At 31.6% G+C, this 18,944-nt stretch overlaps 1 protein-coding gene and 1 pseudogene across 1 annotated transcript; one reads left to right on the top strand and one right to left on the bottom strand.

The window, feature by feature from the left end:
* Positions 1 to 2,597: 2,597 nt before the first annotated feature.
* On the bottom strand, positions 2,598 to 3,719 carry LOC147918573 (uncharacterized; annotated as a pseudogene).
* A 2,363-nt stretch (positions 3,720 to 6,082) lies between these two features.
* LOC147918574 (uncharacterized) lies at positions 6,083 to 6,996 on the top strand. Its single transcript, XM_087503590.1, has 3 exons — positions 6,083 to 6,188; positions 6,272 to 6,572; positions 6,642 to 6,996. Exons 1-3 carry the CDS (start codon positions 6,083 to 6,085, stop codon positions 6,994 to 6,996), a joined length of 762 nt encoding a protein of 253 aa, XP_087359716.1.
* The last annotated feature ends 11,948 nt before the right edge of the window (positions 6,997 to 18,944 follow it).

The raw sequence follows: 18,944 nt of genomic DNA on the forward strand, positions 1-18,944 counted from the left end.
CCTCGGCTGCACCCCGCCACATGCGGCACAACTGGAGCCTACACTGGTACCTCTCTCGGTAACCGCTCCAACAACACGCCAACAGATCCGCCAAGCGATCATCTCGACCCTGGGCTCCACCTGCTTCAACCCCACACCTGGGTTCCCAGCACCCCCGGCACGCTCACCGGCTAACCCTCTCTGGTCCCTCCTAATACGCTTGCGACCCTCTGACGTACTTCCTCGTGGAACTCTGGACCACACACTCGCTGGCCTCGGGACCCGCCCGACAATGACCGCGACCACGTCCCCGTCCACGACCAACAACTCAAACACCTTAACCACTAATCTTCCAAGAACAGAGGCTAACAAGCAGAAAACAAATCAATACCACACAAAGAAACATAATAATAACTCACCATGGAATCTCATTGAAGGCTCGAAGAGGATGTTCTAGGACTCCATGCCACACACATTGACTAACTCACATAATCAATCAAGCATGCAAATCCACAACATCTACAACAGAAACCTAGTGAACCCAAACCTAGAACCATAAGGGCTCTGATACCAAAATGAAACGACTGACCTTTTTTTGTTTTTTAATAATAATAAATAATAAATTATTAATATAATATAATAATAAAATACAACTAGTGGTCCCATACCCACTAGCCACCTAACCACAATCACAACCAACAGCGGAAAACCAATACCAATCAATAACCAAATAATAAACCAATAACAACCAATAATCATGACATCAACACTAACAGCCTAACCATGTCAGACAACATAAAACCGAGTCCCTAGAACATCCTCCTCTTCATTGCCTTGATTCCACGATCACACTTTGCCTTTACCTGCACCACAAACACATATTACAATGCATGAGTATTTTATAAACACTCAGTAAGGCAATCCTCCCATCTACTGGGCTATACACACAAGCAATAGAGTATCAATAACCATCACACAACAATCAACAAACAACGAATAACAAACCAGGACTTAGCATCGACCGACGCCACACATGCATCGACCGATGCCAAATGGGGAAGCATCGATCGACACAGAAGCTGCATTGACCGATGCAAGTGTAACAACTTGCATCGGTCCGATACCCAGTCTGCATCGACCGACGCATGCTCGACGTAACACGAAAACCCTAGAGTTTACACGCCGTCCTCGCACTTGCATCGACTGATGCAAGGTATTCATCGATCGACGCAACGTCGAGCACCGTGATTTCTCCGAAACTTCTTGCCGGATCTTCGTTCCTACAACCACAAAACTCGATCCCAAGCCACAAGAAAGCTTCCTAACGTCCATAGCAACATCCTAATACGTCTAACAACACACAATAAGAAGATTAATGAGTTATCTAGCTTAGATAAGCCATGGTCATGCACTTACCTTTGCCACAGGAGAAACCAAACCTTAAACAATCAAGAACACGCTCCCAGGAAGCTCCTACAACGATCCTAGCTACAGATCTCTACAGGAACGCCCCAAATCTCCAAGAAAACACCAAGAACTTTCAAGAACTCTTTCTCCCTTCTCTTTTCTCTCAAAAACGGCCACCCACGTCTAATGAGACAAAAGACACGACCCTAAGGATTTTCCTTTTCTCTTTTGCCCCAAAACGCAGCGTTTGACTTAAGTCAAAACACAGAGAATTGAGCCAGCATCGACCGATGCTACCACTGCATCGATCGATGCACACCCTAAACCGGGATTCCGGTTCGCGGGTGTTACAATTTCACTTTCATCAAACCATTGCATAAAAAAGGTACTTATAAACACTATTAATACTAGTTTTATTCTACATTTTCAGAACAATTACCAATATTAATATATTGAACTTGAAAACTTATGTACTTGGGATTGTAATTCACGCATTGCAACGCTTTTGTAACGATTCGTCTCAAAGTTGTTGTGAAAAGAAAATACTTAGCAACGTTTTGTGACGAGCCGTCATAAAATAGTCACAACAGTCCATCGTCATTTTTTACCCTAAACCTCATTTGAATAGTGTTTTAACTTTTGTGACGTTTTAGCGACGACTTGACCTAAGATCGATACTAAGATGTTGCTCTTGAGAAGCTTATAACATATTTAACATCAAATTATCAGACTTAAGAATTATAGAATAAATAAATAGCTTTTGTATTGACTTACTATATATATATAGTAAAGTTAGTGACGATTTTGTGACGATATAACATTAGGGAAATATCTGAGTTGTGACAGATTAGCAACATACTCGTTGCATTGATTTAGCGACGATTATTGGGAATCGTTAACTTTGGGACTTTTTAGTGACAAAATATGTGTCTTTGTTTTGTGTTGAAATGATCCATTACTGATTCGTCGTAATCATATAGTGACAGATTAGCAACGTTTTCTTTGCATTGATTTAGCGATGATATTTAGAAGTCACAAACGTTGCGACAAATTAGTGACGATTTTGTCTTTGTGTCAAGCTAGTAGAAACGAATTTTGCCGTCACTAAGTCGTTGTTTTAGCTTGTTTGAATGTGGCCGTTACTAAAACCATGTTTTCAATAACAAGAAGACTAACAGAATACTCATATACCTTTAAATAAATATATAGATCTAGATTTCTGGTTTAGGACTTGGTCTGCAAAGAACTGGGAAAGGAGGTACCTCCAGTTTCATTATAGAATGTATAACCTTGGCTTGGTACTCAACAAGAGGCCCATCACCATACTCACAAGCCATGAACGTGATGTACAACTTCCATTTAGCTTGTCCACTTACAACATTTTACCAATTCCAAAGTCGTTCCCTGTGAAAGATATGTATAAAAACTCAAAGATGATTCAAAACCAAGAATCATATCTAAACGGTAAAAACCTTTCGACTTATACTAATTACCATGGTCTCGTTGAACTTCTTAACACAGACATTAGCAAGATCTGCAGTTAAATCCCTCTCACCGTTCTTCCTCTCGATATTGAGGTCGTAGATTCCGACCGCAGGATCAGGAAGAAAACCCTATATATTACAATACCGAAATATTATATATATTTTTTTTGATTTCTGGAAAATATAAGTAAACAACATCAAATTAAGGCATACACAAATCTATTGTTGCAAGTAATAAAGAAAAACGGATGAAATTAAAAATTACTTCACAAAAAGCAGATGGATTTTGCAGTGATTGAGAGACCAGTAAGCGAAGAAGAGTTTGACTAAAACAGATCGATATACCAATAGATTGATTATATATATACCTTACTCTCGAAAGCCTTAAGCCTGTTGTTGTAGACTTGTAGTATATGTCGTAAAGTTGCTGGTTGGGAGAAAAATTACGAATCCTTGGATTGATTTTGAATTCGCGACCATCAAAGCTATCGTAGCCCCACTCTGGTTCTTTTGAAACGTATCTATACTGAATCCACTCGCTGTCCGTGCCGAAATCCATATCGATGTCGCTGCTACCGCTGCTATCTTCGTCTTCCTCCTCGTCGACCTTTTGCTTTTTAATATCTAATCTCTCTCTCTTTTTTCCTTCACTACAAAATCAGTGAATCTCTTTTTTCGTAAATAATAGTAATATTCTTCACTATAAAACTGATTTTTTTTACGGTTCAGAAAGAAATAGTTATGAACGATTCGTTTAATTACATGTAAAACCCCAATTTTTATTTAATAAAATATAAGCTAACACATATCCGTACTGACGATACACACACATGCAAAATTCAATTAAGCTTAACGGACACGCATTGAACACAAGTTGTTGTTTGTTTATTAGTTTTCAGTAGTAAACTTACGAAAACCTTAACACAACCTGAAAATAATTGAAGAAAAAAATGAGTCGAATGAGAAGGAAAAAAAAGAAAAATTTTGGGTTCATCCCTAATTATAATACCGGCCTCTCTCTCTCTCTCTCTACGTTTTTTTGTTCTTTTTCTTTCTATCTCTCCATGCAGGCTCTGGCTCTGCTCCGTACGTCGTATATTGTTTAATCAAACTAATCCTATTCCTACGCATGCTTAATTTGCCCTCAAAGAAATCTGACGTCACGTACATAACATTAATTTTGGTATACATATTATGTATATATAGGTAAATTCTTATGGGATCTCATTGTTTTAGGTTTTCTTTTTCTTTCTGTTGAATCACATCACAAAAAAATATTCCCTGTACAATATACATTACAATACATACAATAAGTCAATATACAATATATACCACTCCCTCTGGTTTTTATTCCTTGTCATTCTAGAGATATTTTTTTTCTTTTAGATTACTTGTCATTCTCATTTCCAAATGTAACTTATACAATAAAGTTCCAAATATAAACCCTATTAAACTAACACAATAAATAAAATAATAAATGATTTGTGAGGTTAAACTTGTTAATTTACACAGTTTCTTAATTTGCGTGAAATTCTCTAGAATGACAAGTAAATAAAACCGGAGGGAGTATAAAAGATTGCCAACTATTTCTATTTGAGTGATACGTCAGCAATGGAAAGAGTGTCACTTATTTGTTCTCATTAAAAGCAAATTACATAACTAAATTAAATGGAATATGAAACATCCTCCATGTCTTCTATTCTTTATTTTTTATATAGCAAACAGTTTCAATATTTCCTTAAAAAATTTAGAGAGGTTTATAACATGTTCCAAGAAAATAGATGCATCACCAAAAGACAAAATAGCCTCAGGAGTGAATCAAAAAGTCACTTCTTTCTCTTGGCGTACATCATGAATATATAGACATATGGTTTACGTGTTACAATTTTGTCAATGGTTTGAAAAGTCGCAGCAGTGATCAAGATATTGGTTAATATTGTAGAGAAATTCATGAAACTTTGTCCTTAAAGAATTAAATTTGTATATATGAAGAAGATTGAAGTTTTGTTCACTATCAAAAGGAAGATAGTTGAATAAAACTGTAGAACGCTGGTTTAGAAAAATACAGAGACAAAAAGGAAGATAGTTGAATAAATTTGTGATGTTGGTATTCATATTCTAATATTTAGAAGTTGTCAAAAATAAAATTAAATGAACTTCTTAATAAAAAACAAATTCTAGAGTTATCTTCAAGAAATTGAAAAGCTAACATGAAAGGAAGATGTCTATTTTAATTATATCTATTAAAGAGTTAGCCAAACTGCAATTCTTGATAAAAGAAAATGTTAGTGTTTTATAGTATTTAATTGAGAAGTTTAAGTATGAATATATCTAAATACTTAAGCTTTTTATTTTTTGAATGATTGTAAAATTTATTCAACCAAAAAACTCTTTGTTACAAAATATGCATGCTTAGCTCAAACTTTTATTTGATATATGACATTTTAGACAAGAATTGTAGATTGTTTAAATCTCTCACAACAAAGTTGTTTAAGCATGTATCTAATAATTCAATTACAAAATGAGAAAAACTATGTGAAGCAAATTATATTTTTCAAGATTTATACAATAAAAAAACAAAAATAATCTCTATATATGTATATAGAAAAATTAGTAATAAAATTGTTTAAAATACGGTAAGCCATAAGCTCGCGCATAGCACTGAGTATTCATCTAGTAATATATAATTAAGTTAGCTTTATATAATGATTGCTCTCTATCAAAGAAATTTAATGTTTTGCAATAACTTTTATAGCTAATAATCATGTAGGTACGTAAGTAGACCCCACATATCAATCGTCTCCGTTAACCTGTGAGAATAAAGATAAAATCAATTTTGAATCTGTATGATCTCTATACATGTTTAAGGAAGCAAGGGATGTGTCAATTTTTGGGTCTCGGCTTTCATTCTCCCCAAGGGATGTGTGAAGATCATTGAGAGTATGTGTGCGAGGTTCTTGTAGTGTGGAGATATCTCTAAAAAGCCAAACGCTAAAGTCGCATGGCAAGATTCTTGTGGTGTGGAGATATCTCTAAAAAGCCAAACGCTAAAGTCGCATGGCAATCGCTATGTTTGCCTAAAGAAGAAGGTGGCTTAGGGTTTCGCTGCATAGCTCAGTGGAACAAAACTCTTTGCCTTAAGCTTATTTGGCGGCTTCTAACTGTTAGAGACTCTCTTTGGGCGAAATGGCTATGAAACAACAAGATCAAAGATGCAGTATTCTGGCAAATTGAGGCGGAGAAGTAGGGCAAACTTCTTGGACATGGCAAACAATTCTTCACCTGCGTCCTCGGGCTCTTCAGTTCCTTCGGTGCAATGTGGGTAATGGAAAGACAGCAAGCTTTTGGTATTGATTGGTGGTCTCTGTTTGGACCTTTGTTGGACTTTTTGGGGCCGACAGGTCTTTCCCAAACAGGTGTGCCATTAGTGGGGACTGTTTCTCAAGCGTGTTCACCCAATGGGTGGCTCTTGAGACCTGTGAGATCACCACAAGCGGAAATTCTGAAAATTCACCTTACATCAGTACCGCTGCCAACAGTAAGCTCAGAGCCAGATTCATTTACTTGGAAAATAGAAGATAAGGAGCTTCACATTTTCAGCACAATGAAAACTTGGGATGTCATTAGGCCAAGACAGCAAGTATGGTTCAAAGGAGCAATCCCAGGGCATGCATTCATGATGTGGCTGACGCATCTTGATAGGTTACCCACATGAACAAGACTAGCCAATTGGGGAATGCAAATCGAAACCTCTTGTTGTATATGTGGCAGGGTTCCAGAAAACAGAGAGCACTTGTTTCTCTATTGTGACCTTAGCGAGGACTTGTGGACAGAGGCAACAAGGAGGCTGGGTTATAGACCTTTTGTTTTTCACACATGGAATGCGTTTACCATCTGGTTAGATGTCAAGGATTCCACCTCCTCTTTAACTCTGCGGCGACTAGTTGCACAGGCAACCCTTTACATAATCTGGTCTGAGAGAAACACGCGACTTCACAACAACAAAGCAACAACTACGCATGTTCTCTTCAAGCTACTCGACAGGCTAATCCGAGATGCCATCCTTGCAAAGAAGCACTGCAAAAACTTTAGAGATCTACTCCAGGAATGGCTGAGATTTATGTAAGTTCCCTCTTTAGTTAAAAGGGTTTACTCAGGTACCCCTCTGTTTTTATTTTTTTTTGGGCAGGGGCTATCTTTTTGGTTTCACAAGCTATTGTAATATCTACAATTGAGTTTCAGCAATGAAAATTCACAGTTTTACAAAAAAAAAATGTTTAAGGAAGCAAGTGTGAAACAAAACGAATAATGAATAAAATAGTTTAGAGGCTTACGTACCAAATAGAGAAGTGAGTAAATGAGGATCTTGGGGAATGCGAAGAGCAGACACTTGAGAATGCATGTGGTTGAGTGAAAATAAACTTTGTTAAGAAGTTATTTAATCTTCTGTCTCATCTCTTTGCCTATAAATAGAGTGGGAAGCCAAGAACCTTAATTTCGTGGACCAACCTCTTCAAGATTTGGCAACTTTGTCATTGCAGGGTTTTGACTATCTTTGGCATTTACGTAAGCTTTTAGCTTTTCATATAATGAAATTTCGGATTTGGGTAATGGTATGAATGCTAATGTTGGATAATGGTATGAATGCTAATGTTGAATTTACTAATGGTATGGTGTCTTCCCCTACTGGCCAGCGTTCTCGGCGTATCTTGACGACATCAAGACTGATGGGGAAGAATTTTATCTTTTCTCTTTATTTTTAATATCTAGAAATGCTAATGTAAGGGCGGATTCTTTGGTACGCCAAGCGCGTACATCTCCGCACCAAGTTATGTTTGTAAACGATTTCCCAACCAATTGGCTCGTCTGAGTTGATATTTTGTTGTCAAAAAAAAAAAAAAAAAAAAAATCGAAGATGCAATATTATTATTCTTGGGCAGTTGAGCTTATGGTTTTTTTGCATGTAAGCTGTTTAATTCTCTCTAACGGTCAACACCTCTAGTATACATTAAATCGATTACTTTTTGCCGCTTCGGTTTTTGGTTTTGGGTTAAGAAAAAAAAAACAGATCCAAAGTAAAACTATTAACATCTATATTAACATTTTTTAAATACTTTTCGGTTGATGCTTTTTATGTTTTGCTTATTTAACTTGTTTTATTTACAACATTAATGTCTAATGATTTTTCTAAAATAACATTTCGTAGAAACTCAATTAATGGAACTATTTAAATCGACTTAATTTTGATACGTTTATTGTCATAAAAAGTTTGACAACATTTATACATTTTGATTTCTCCAAAAACAACTCTACGCATTAAATTTTTAATCCAATAAAAATCTCCAAACATATTTTAATAGATCTTTAGAGACTGTATGATCCCTTAAATTTAAATGACACAGCCAAATTTGAGTAACAAATGATTACAATCCCAATAATTATTATAACGTTAATAAAGTTCATAAACACGAGAACCCAAATTTAAAAACTCAATAATCGCAAATATTTAACTTTAGCAACAAGAAATACATTTAATTCAGTATATATCTCCTTTAGAAACTGAATATTGTTCTGCAATAATGTTATCAACTCAAATAGGAAAACATTAAAATCTCTCTTTTATTGCTACGGTTCGTAAACTTACTGCTCATCAAACATTTTTCCAGAGCCGGCCCAGACCGGAAGCTGGTGAAGCAGAAGCTTTAGGCATCATATTTTCTTTGTAATTTTAGGGGCATCAATTTTTAGTTTTTATGTCTGAATCGTCTTCTACCTCTCGATCTCAATTGTCTTTTTTTTCTTTCTCGGAGAATCGCCGAGTTCTTTAAAATAACGTGGGTGTATTGGGCTATTAATATTATCTCTTACTTTTATTTGTTTTACATTTGGATTTTAGTTATTTAAGTTAAAAATAGACATTTTAGTCAATAAAAGAGAATGAACTGTTGGATTTTATTTCACATGAACGTGTTACTCTTAGCTATTATAAGTCTTTTTTCTTCTCTTGGTTTCTAAAATTTAAACAAGTACTTTTTAAAATCCATCTTTTGAAGCTTTGAATCCAAATTTTTAACACATTACTTATAAACACATTTGACCCAAAAATATATCAAAAACATTACTATGCCATATTGCCATAGAGGTTTTGGACTTTTTAGTACTCTTTTTTTTCTTCAAACACTTTAAATTCTTATAATATTTTTAATATATTTCTTAATATACTTGTAAAATCTTATGTATATAGAAGAAAAAAAAAATCATTGCGCAACAATTTTTATCTATGCTTTGGGCATCATTTACCTACGGACCGGCCCTGCATTTTTTCATGTATAAATATCAACTTCACAAACGAAACACAACACCCACAACCAAAACCTAGAACCGCATAGCTAAACAAATTGAGAGAAATAGCTGCAACATTTGTTTTCTTGAGAGATGTTTGCCCTTACAAGACGGCGTGGAGGGTGCAAGTGGAAGTTATTCACTTGTGGCGTCAATACACAAACAGCACAGGAGAAACCCTGGAGTTGATCTTGGCTGATGAAACTGTAAGAAGCAATCAATAAACATAATTTCCATTATTCTCATTTATTATTCACATGAATCTTACTGTTCTCTACTTTAATCATTTCAGGGAATGAAAATCCATGCATCACACGGTATATTAACCATCTACCTATTGCTATGTTCACATACATATAACAAGCATAAAAGTAACAGAAATCTATTGATAACAACAAAATTAAAGTAATAGAATTCTATATTAAACTATTAAAATGTTAAAAAAATCTTTACAACATACACCATCAATTAAATTAAAATTTAGTTATAAATAAAATATAAGTTTGCGGTGTACCGCAGGTTAAAATCTAGTTCATTTCAATTTGATTCGTAATTCCACTCGATCGATCGGTCCAAGTTTAAAATATTATTTGATTAGAAATACAATTTTGGTTGGTATCATGTTAGTATACTAGGTTTGAACCCCCGGTATACCGCGGGACAAAAATTTCTAGATTATATTTTTTGTTTTTCATCTTCTTTAATTAAGAGTTTGTTTATTAATTTTGATACTATGTGATTTGAATAATATGTTACTTTTTAATACTATTATTAGTGGATATTGTTTAAAATTAAATATGTTAGTTACTTATATTTACTCATTATTTTAGTTACATATTAATAAATTGATTGGAACCTTTAGTACACCGCATGATAAATTTTAATTTATTGCGATAATAATTTTTAGTTTATTCAGTTTTTAAATTTACAATATAATTTTGTAATTAGGTTAGTTCATATTATTATTCATATAGTTTAAAATTATATACATGTTTTTTAGTGGTTGTATTTGCTTAGCAAATGTGTGAATTTATGATTTTAGTGTAGTAAGTTCGGGCAGATCAATACTTGTTATCCGTATTTAACCATTTGAAGAATAATAATACCAATAAATGAATAAATATTATATTCATTTACTCATGGTAAAAACCTAGCATCGGGGATTGATTTTTTACTATATGTCTCGTTACTCGACCCGTTATACCCAAATTATTACCTGACTCGTAAGTACAATTTTATTAATATAATAGAATTGATCAGTATTTTGTTTTTATGTAGTGTATTCAATTTACAAACATATATCTAATTTATATTATTTATACATAATGTAATAAAAGAAATAATAGATAGAATTTTTATCAGTATTTATAGTTTCACTTTGTAAAAACATAATATACTGTAAAAAAGCATTTCAGTAAAAAGTGTGTTACATGAATATGTGAAATCTTTGAATTTGTGAATAAGGATGTAAGTAACATAATGTAGTGTGTATTATTAATATAACTTCATACAGTTTTAAATTTGGTTGTAAATGTGTATTTTCCTAATTTGGAATAGTTCTATATTTTGTTTTGGTAGAAAAAGTTGTGTAGCATTTATAGATTAACTTTTTTTTTTTAAAAAACTCTACTTTTAAAATGAAGTAAAGTATAATTATGTATTTTTTAATTATTATTTTTATGGAGTTCCATGTCAAATGTATGACTAATGACTATGTGTTGTACATGATCGACTCTGCCTCCACAAGGTTAATCTTTCGGTTATTGGGCTTGCTCTTGTATGGGTTTTGTCCTTTATTTTCATTTTGTTATTTATGTTTCTATCTTAATAAAAACAAAACAGAAAAAATAATTTAACTAAAAACCCTGTTAAAAAAGACTGTAAATGACTATCGAAGAAACAATTTCTTGTCGGCAACACACAGCCGTCTCTTGTTTGAATCTATTTTTTTTATTTGCGAAATAATTAACAATAAAACGAAGAAGCGCACTTAACTCATCTCCATGGACCCGTGAAACAAAGCCGCTTCGATTCGATTTGATGTATGAATAAATTGTTCCGGTGTCAGCATCTACGTTAGGGTCTTCTGCCATTGAATTGAACACTACAAACTTCGATTCAATTCTTAAAGACACCTGCAAAGGTAATTTAGTTTATAAAATTTATGTTTCTGCGATAGAATTTTGGATAGTCTGGTCAAATTTTGGTGATCTTTCTTTGATTGGTCTTGGATGATAAGTTAAGAAAATTGGCAAAGTACTAACTCTGCAAAAAAAATGCAGTCACATTAGTAAAAACAACCCTTCTGGAAATAAAAGAAAAACCAAATTATTCATTAAAAGATCGTGATCAAGCACGAATACGCCAATATAACCAACATGAAACAAAGAAAAAAAAAATATTATAAAGTTCAGAAAGCAACAATTAAAACTAAATAAAAAAAAGCTTTGTATTTCTTCTCACTCATGCATCTACTAATTCTTCATCTTGCAATAATCTAGCGTTTTTTTTGTTAAAAATAATCTAGCTTTTCCTCTATCAACCTTATCACTCTTCACGCTTTCAGTCTTCAGTTTAATCGCTTCATTCATCATTTGAGCATTGCTTATCTATCAAAACTGAAAACGCAAAATAGATGTTTAGTTTAAAGCGAGTAAATCTAACCAAACAAACAAACAACAATCTTACCAGCATCATTCTCCATTGTCCTAGAAAATAACATTTTTCAAAACGTTTTAGATGCTCTTTTTCACGAAAGCATGGAGTTTTGTACTCTGTAAAAGAAATTTTACGTGAGTATTTCTACATGATATAAAAGTTTAAAAAGGTGAGATAATATTATAAGAATATGTATATTACCTTCACATCACTGAGCACCATGTCGAATGTTCCACCAAATCTTGTTGTGTATGTATTTCAGGTATGGAGGACCTTCATTTTCACACACCACAACGTCTTGTATGGGTTCACGTCATTGAGGAATGCCAGAGACTGAGTCGCCATTGTTAATTACTATGAAAAAAAGAATTAAAAAAGTTTTTACTATGAGGTAAGTTGATGGCTTGATGAGTTAGGACATCTAATGATATTCTATATTTATAGAGAACTTAGATAATTAGGTTATTACTTAGATCGTTGATTGAATAACTTGGAGAGGAAGCACAATATCTTAGATACAATCAACCGTTTAAGGATCTTTTTAAATTAAAAGTCGAATGAAGATAGCATAGTTTTAAGCAAGATTAGAAGATATATGAAGATTGATTGATCGTTAAGATCTTTTATGATTGAATGATTGTTTATGATTGAATATTTCATGCAATTCTCTTTAGGAAATAGCCGTAAAGTCGAAAATGTAGTTAATACAGTGGAATAAAAGAGAGAATATGCTTTGACCAAAAAAAAAAAGAGAATATGCATGCTTTTGATTGAATGGTTAAGATTGCATCTATCATTTAAAGCTTTAATAACCCGATTAGTAAATTGGTTAGTATTTGATCCAATTAAAAGACCCATGGTTATACACGCGGATCCTATGTTAATTTTACAATCGATTAATTATTCGCACATTTGGCCTTTTTGATTTCAATTAAATGTTTCCTTTTGTCATAATTCGATGGCAATTGCTGTAATTAGTGAAGACATTTTGGACATTTTTTCAAATGTACTCTTAGATTGAAACGTGGGGTTATTGAGATGATTCGGTTGAAAAAATATCTATAGCATTTGGGTTATAATGAAAGACCCGTCACTAGCTAATACTATACGGATTCAGGCTATAATTAATGAGTTTTTTTGGTTCGGTTATATAGTTGCACAAAAATCAAGTATGGTCCGGTCCTGTATATATAGAATTTGTATGTTAAGGTTATTGAAATTTGGTTTGGTTTCAGATTTGATGTATTTGCAGTCCACTTCATTCTTTTAGTTTGATTCGATTTATCAAAGTATAAATTTATGTACCATTTGAATTAATATTACAAAATTTATTTTATTTCGACTTGATCAATGTTGGTTTCATTTGTTTCGGTTAATGTTTTGCCCATCTCTTTTTTTAGTTGCAACAAAATTAAGTTCAATTTTTTTTTAAGAATATACAATGATTAGTTATTTATTTTTTTTTTTTATTTTTTTGCTCAAAAAAAAACATAAGTTATATTTTTTTTTTTGAAAACGTGTTAAGAAACAATTTTAGTGAATAATCTGTACATTTTTCAGATGTTAAAAAAAAAAAAACTGTACATTTTCATTTTTGACATATATAATATTATTTGGAGAAAAACATCATTTAAATTTCCAATTCTTCTATAAAAAACACCCTCTTCCCTCAAAAAGCGTTCTTCCCCATTAACATTTCTGTAAGAAAACTCCAAAAAATTTTCTGCTCGAAACCACCAGGTTTTTCATTCTTCAGCCATTTCTTTGACTTTTTTTTAGGGTTTCTATGATTTTCTGATTTTTAAGGGCAGAGTTTTCTGTATTAGGCATTAAAGCTGACCACGGTGATGGAGGTATTGGAGCTGGAGGAAGTGATAAAGGCAAAAATATTCCAAATGCTATAAAGCAAGAGCAAAAACGTCGTTCTCAAAATCCATATTAACCAAATCATGCGATAGAAGAAGGCTTTGATGAACCTCAAAGGGTATATAACACTTGTATTCTTACTTTCTTAGTTAGTGGGGGTTATTGGTTTAAGATTTGAAAAGAGTTTTAAAGATTTTAAATGTTATGTAGAATCTGTTGTTATTAGATCAAGATTTTGTTAAACTCTGTTAAAGTTTAGTGTTATTAGTTCGTGATTTGTAAAAAGTCATTTAAAATCTTAACAAATCTGGGTTATTGGATTCAGACTTTTATAAAGTCATTAAAAGTTTTGTGTTATTCAATTAAAACAAAAGAATCTAGGATTGTTAATGAGTTCAATTATTATGTTATTGGTTCATGATTTTATACACTTTCTTTACAAAATAAAGTCATGGAAAGTATCATAAAAATACAAAGATTGTTTGGAGGACTTTACAAGATTTTAGAAAACTAATCAACAAAACTCTCTAGCAATCTTTAACAATCTTTCACTTATTCATTTTTAATGATTTTGTTGAACTCTTCAAAAATCTTCATAAATCTCAAACCAATACCACCCCCTTAGTTTCTTAAGATCACTATCTCTTTCTTTTCCTTTTTTTTTCCATGGCCATACAGTTTTTAAGTGGGGGTTATTGATTTAAGATTTGAATATAGTTTTAAAGATTTTAAATGTTATGTAGAATCTGTTGTTATTTGATCAAGATTTTGTTAAACTCTGTTAAAGTTTAGTGTTATTTGTTTGTGATTTGTAAAAAGTCATTTAAAATCTTAACAAATCTGGGTTATTGGATTCAGAGTTTTATAAAGTCATTAAAAGTTTTGTGTTATTCAATTAAAACAAAAAAATCTATGATTCTTAATGAGTTCAATTATTATGTTATTGGTTCATGATTTTAGACACTTTCTTTACAAAATAAAGTCACGGAAAATATCATAAAAATACAGGGATTGTTTGGAATACTTTACAAGATTTTAGAAAACTAATCAACAAAACTCTCTAGCAATCTTTAACAATCTTTCACTTATTCATTTTCAATGATTTTGTTGAACTCTTCAAAAATCTTCATAAATCTCAAACCAAGTATAAGTTCTGGGTTTCGTATAGGTTTTTTGTTTTTTGAAGACGAAGAGGGGGGGTATTGGTTTGAGATTTAAAAAGAATTTAAATGATTTTAAATAAAATCATAGAAAGTATAAAATGAACTATTCTAAAAGATTGTTTAGAAAATGTTTTAAAATCTTGCTGATTTGTTTTCCTAATCTTGTAAAATCTCTCATCAAATCTTTCAAACTTTCTCAAAAAAATTTTGCACAACATTCTTGTTTACTTAACATTTTTGTCAAAAAAAAATTGTTTCATTACGAGAAGTTTTTTCATTATTATATATGTAGGTTTTTTCACAGATTAAGATCATACCAATTTGTGAATATATTACCAATTAGTGAATTTGCAATTTGAGAAAACTCATCAACTATAATGTATCCACTTCCTTGGAGTAGGTAAATAATTATTGTATGTAATCTCAGCATAATTAAATAATTACAAAATAATGCACTCCTGGTTTGATGAGGTTAACGAGATGATGATGGTGATGGTGGAGGAATCATACGTGACGGTTCATGGTGATGCTGGAGGAATCATTACTCGATTTGCCCTCTCTTGATCTGTTAATTTTTCTGGTTCTGTTTTGCTCTCTTGTTCTTCATTTTCTACAAAAGAACAACAAAAAGTCATGGACTATGATTCACATCTTTCTTTCTGATGAAAGAGTTTACATGACTTTTTTTATGAAGAAAATAATATAGAATCATAAACCAACAACATAATAGTTGAATTCATTAACAATCCAAGATTCTTTTGTTTTACTTGAATAACATAAAATTTTTAATGACTTGATAAAACTCTTAATCCAATAACACTAGATTTATGAAGACTTTAGATAACTTTTTACAAATCCACAACTAATAACACCAAATTTTAAGAGAGTTTTAAAAAGTCTTGATTGAATAACAATATATTTACATAACTTTTAAAATCATTAAAATTCTATCCGAAGAGAAAGAGTTTAAGGAGTTTTTATAGCTTTGTTGTGTTTAGATATTTAGAGTGGTTTTAACATCATTTATTACATATCCCATTTCAGATTCATTTCCCTATATTTTTTATACTTACACTAATCTCAGACGGTCCTAAACTTAAAAAGTTTTGATGAACCTCAAAGAGCCTGAGGGTTTGTGTCCAAGTTCCCAAATTTTTTTGTTGTTGTTTTTATTTTCTTTATTTTAATGGCTGTGTAGTGTTGTTAGTCTCACGTTAAACAAATCCAACACATTATACAAGAGCTCATAAATACAACAAATCAACATTTTTTACAAGAACTTGGGGATGGGAGTCGTCTTGTCTTCGATTTCACCTCAACACACTTACATTTGCTTGGAATAATTGAAGAGCTTTCAGACGGTATATATTCGTAGTAGATGACTATATACACTACAGTTTTCGTGTTGTATAGTTACGAAGAATATTGTAGCTATGCATTAATATTTGTAACAAAATCCGAGTTGCTACAAATTTGTTTCGAAATTTTTTTTGCGCCTATAGGTTGGTTGCAAAATGTCGGTTATGAGAAATTGTAGCAATTTAGCTACAAATTTGCTACAAATGTTCTTGTGTCCATTTGCTTCAAATTTGTCTCAGAAATAGTGTAACAAATTGTTACAACTTTCCCACAAACCAAGTTGTCGTTAATAGCTACGAATACTACAAGTTTGTTGTGACAAATTTGCTACAATTTGTCATTAATAAAACTGTGTTAATTTGCATTAATTTTGTTTCAATATTATTGTAACAATTTGTTATTAATACCCACAAACTATCAGTTGCTAATATGCTACGCAGAGCTACGTTTATCTTGTAATGTACGGGCTACAAGCTAGGGACGTTTGGTATAGTATAAGAATCTAGCTAGTTCATTCCAAAGTATAAAAGAAATGGATAGGGAATTAAACGTTTGAAACAATGAGGATTGAGTAAGAATTGAAACTGTTACCTTCAAGTACAATTCATCTTCATCAAGCTGTGTGATCTCTGAGCCATCGTTGGGACTGCAGACGGAAGCTTGAGAGATGGCTTCCATTTGTTTTTGAAGTTCTTCGTCAATTGACTGTGCCCGTCCATCCACATAAGTCCTATCACGTCTTCGATGAGTCTCCCTCAATACACGCAACAGGGAAGGCTTAATGCCTTCTCTTTGTCTCTACAAAACAAACAAAACATAATAGTGTTGAAACAAGGATAACTTGAAAGACTTATACTGATGGTAAAGTGAATCACATGAGAAACAGAGTAAACTTACGATTAGGTCTCTGACTTGGCTAAAAGATCTAGCACCTGCTGTATGAGCATGTGGCCCATATCCATCCCTAGCTGACATTCTATTGTTTGAAGCTATCTTGCTTCTCTTCTTAGCCTCATATGAGTCCCAATACTCCAACATAATCTCCCAGATTCCTCCACTTATCCATTCTGCCTTGTTACCAGAAATCTTTGCTTTAGAGATCATGTCTCTAAAACGAGCAGCCACAACATGATACCAAAGTTGGTAAACCTCTGCACCATTTGTTACACTTATACTGTTGCTTCTCTGTAGCTATTTACTACAAAAATAATTAGTAACTAGTTACTACAAATTAAGTTACTAATCACAATAGTGGGTATATTTGTTACAATAATATCCTTACTTAAGTGTAACTAATTACCTCAAAATAAATTAGTAAAATATGTTTAGAATTGTCACAAAAGTATAGTTGCTTATCAATGGCTATTTCTCACAAACTATTTTTTGTATCTAATGGTATCACTAACTATTACAAATTACTACAATTTTGCTACTAAATTTTTAATTTAATTTTTTGTAACTAATTAGTAACTAATCGTTGCAAAAATTAGCTACAAAAAAATAATGTGACAAATTCTGAAGCTATATCTTCCAATCTTTGTAGTGATAGTTTATGTATCAACAATTTCTATATAGCGTAATAATTAATGCAAGTCCGTGTTTAATATATACTAGGATATATCCCGTGCTTTAAGCACGGGTCAACATTTTTTAAAAAAATTATAATGTAATAATAAAAATTATTGTTTTATTTTTTTAAAAATTATTTTGTTTGAGATAATATTTATTTTTAATTGTTATGTAAATCTATTAGTCTATTTGAATACTAATTATTTTAGAATATTATAGTATTTTATTTTTGACGTATTATTACAGTTTTATATTGTTTATTTGTTGTATTTGCATAATATTTTGTGAAATATAAAATAGTAATTTTAATAATATAATTGTGAGTAAATAAAAATTATTAATTTATCATCAATATAAATTTAGTTTTACCAACCTGCACCTGCCAATATGGAAATTAAAACACACATTTTCATACATTGAGTAATATATCTTCATTTTACAAAATTTAAATCACAGCATATGCAGAAAAAATATGCATTTTATTAATTATAAGTATTATATGAAAGTTCTAAACAATTTGTAAATAAAATAAAATAAAAATGATAGGAGAATCATAATTTGAAATCTTAACAAAATCTTCGAATTTAGTTATTAAAAATAATTGTATTGTATACTTGGATATAAAATCTTAGTTTTTAAATTTTCTGATTGGTTTATATATTTTTTTAAAAAAATAATTAGTATTTTCATCCATAATTTATTAGAGATAGAAAATATTTTTTTAAGATTTTTTTAGATTTTTTAATATTTGATATGTGAGTGTTTTTATTTTTAATTTAATTATATTTATTTAAATTAGTTAATTAAACTTAATTAATTTTTTCTAATGGTAATTGAATGTAATTTTTTACACATTTTAAGGTTAGTTTCATATTTGTACTTCTCAATTAATATAGTAGGATAGATACTCTTAGAAATTGTCGTCCGATTATGTTTTCAATTTTGTATGATTGAAAGAGTTGCAAGTTTTATAACTGAGTAGTGTTTGGCTGTTTCTTGGTATATAAATAAATCAATCAAATTAAAAAGCATATTTCTTCCGAGTATTTTACGTATTTGCATATTTTCGATTAATATAAAAATAAAACATATATATATATATATATATATATATATA

The sequence above is a fragment of the Camelina sativa genome, chromosome 20 (genome assembly GCF_030686135.1).
Source record: "Camelina sativa cultivar CO46 ecotype springtype chromosome 20, ASM3068613v1".
Classification (NCBI taxonomy): Eukaryota; Viridiplantae; Streptophyta; class Magnoliopsida; order Brassicales; family Brassicaceae; genus Camelina; species Camelina sativa.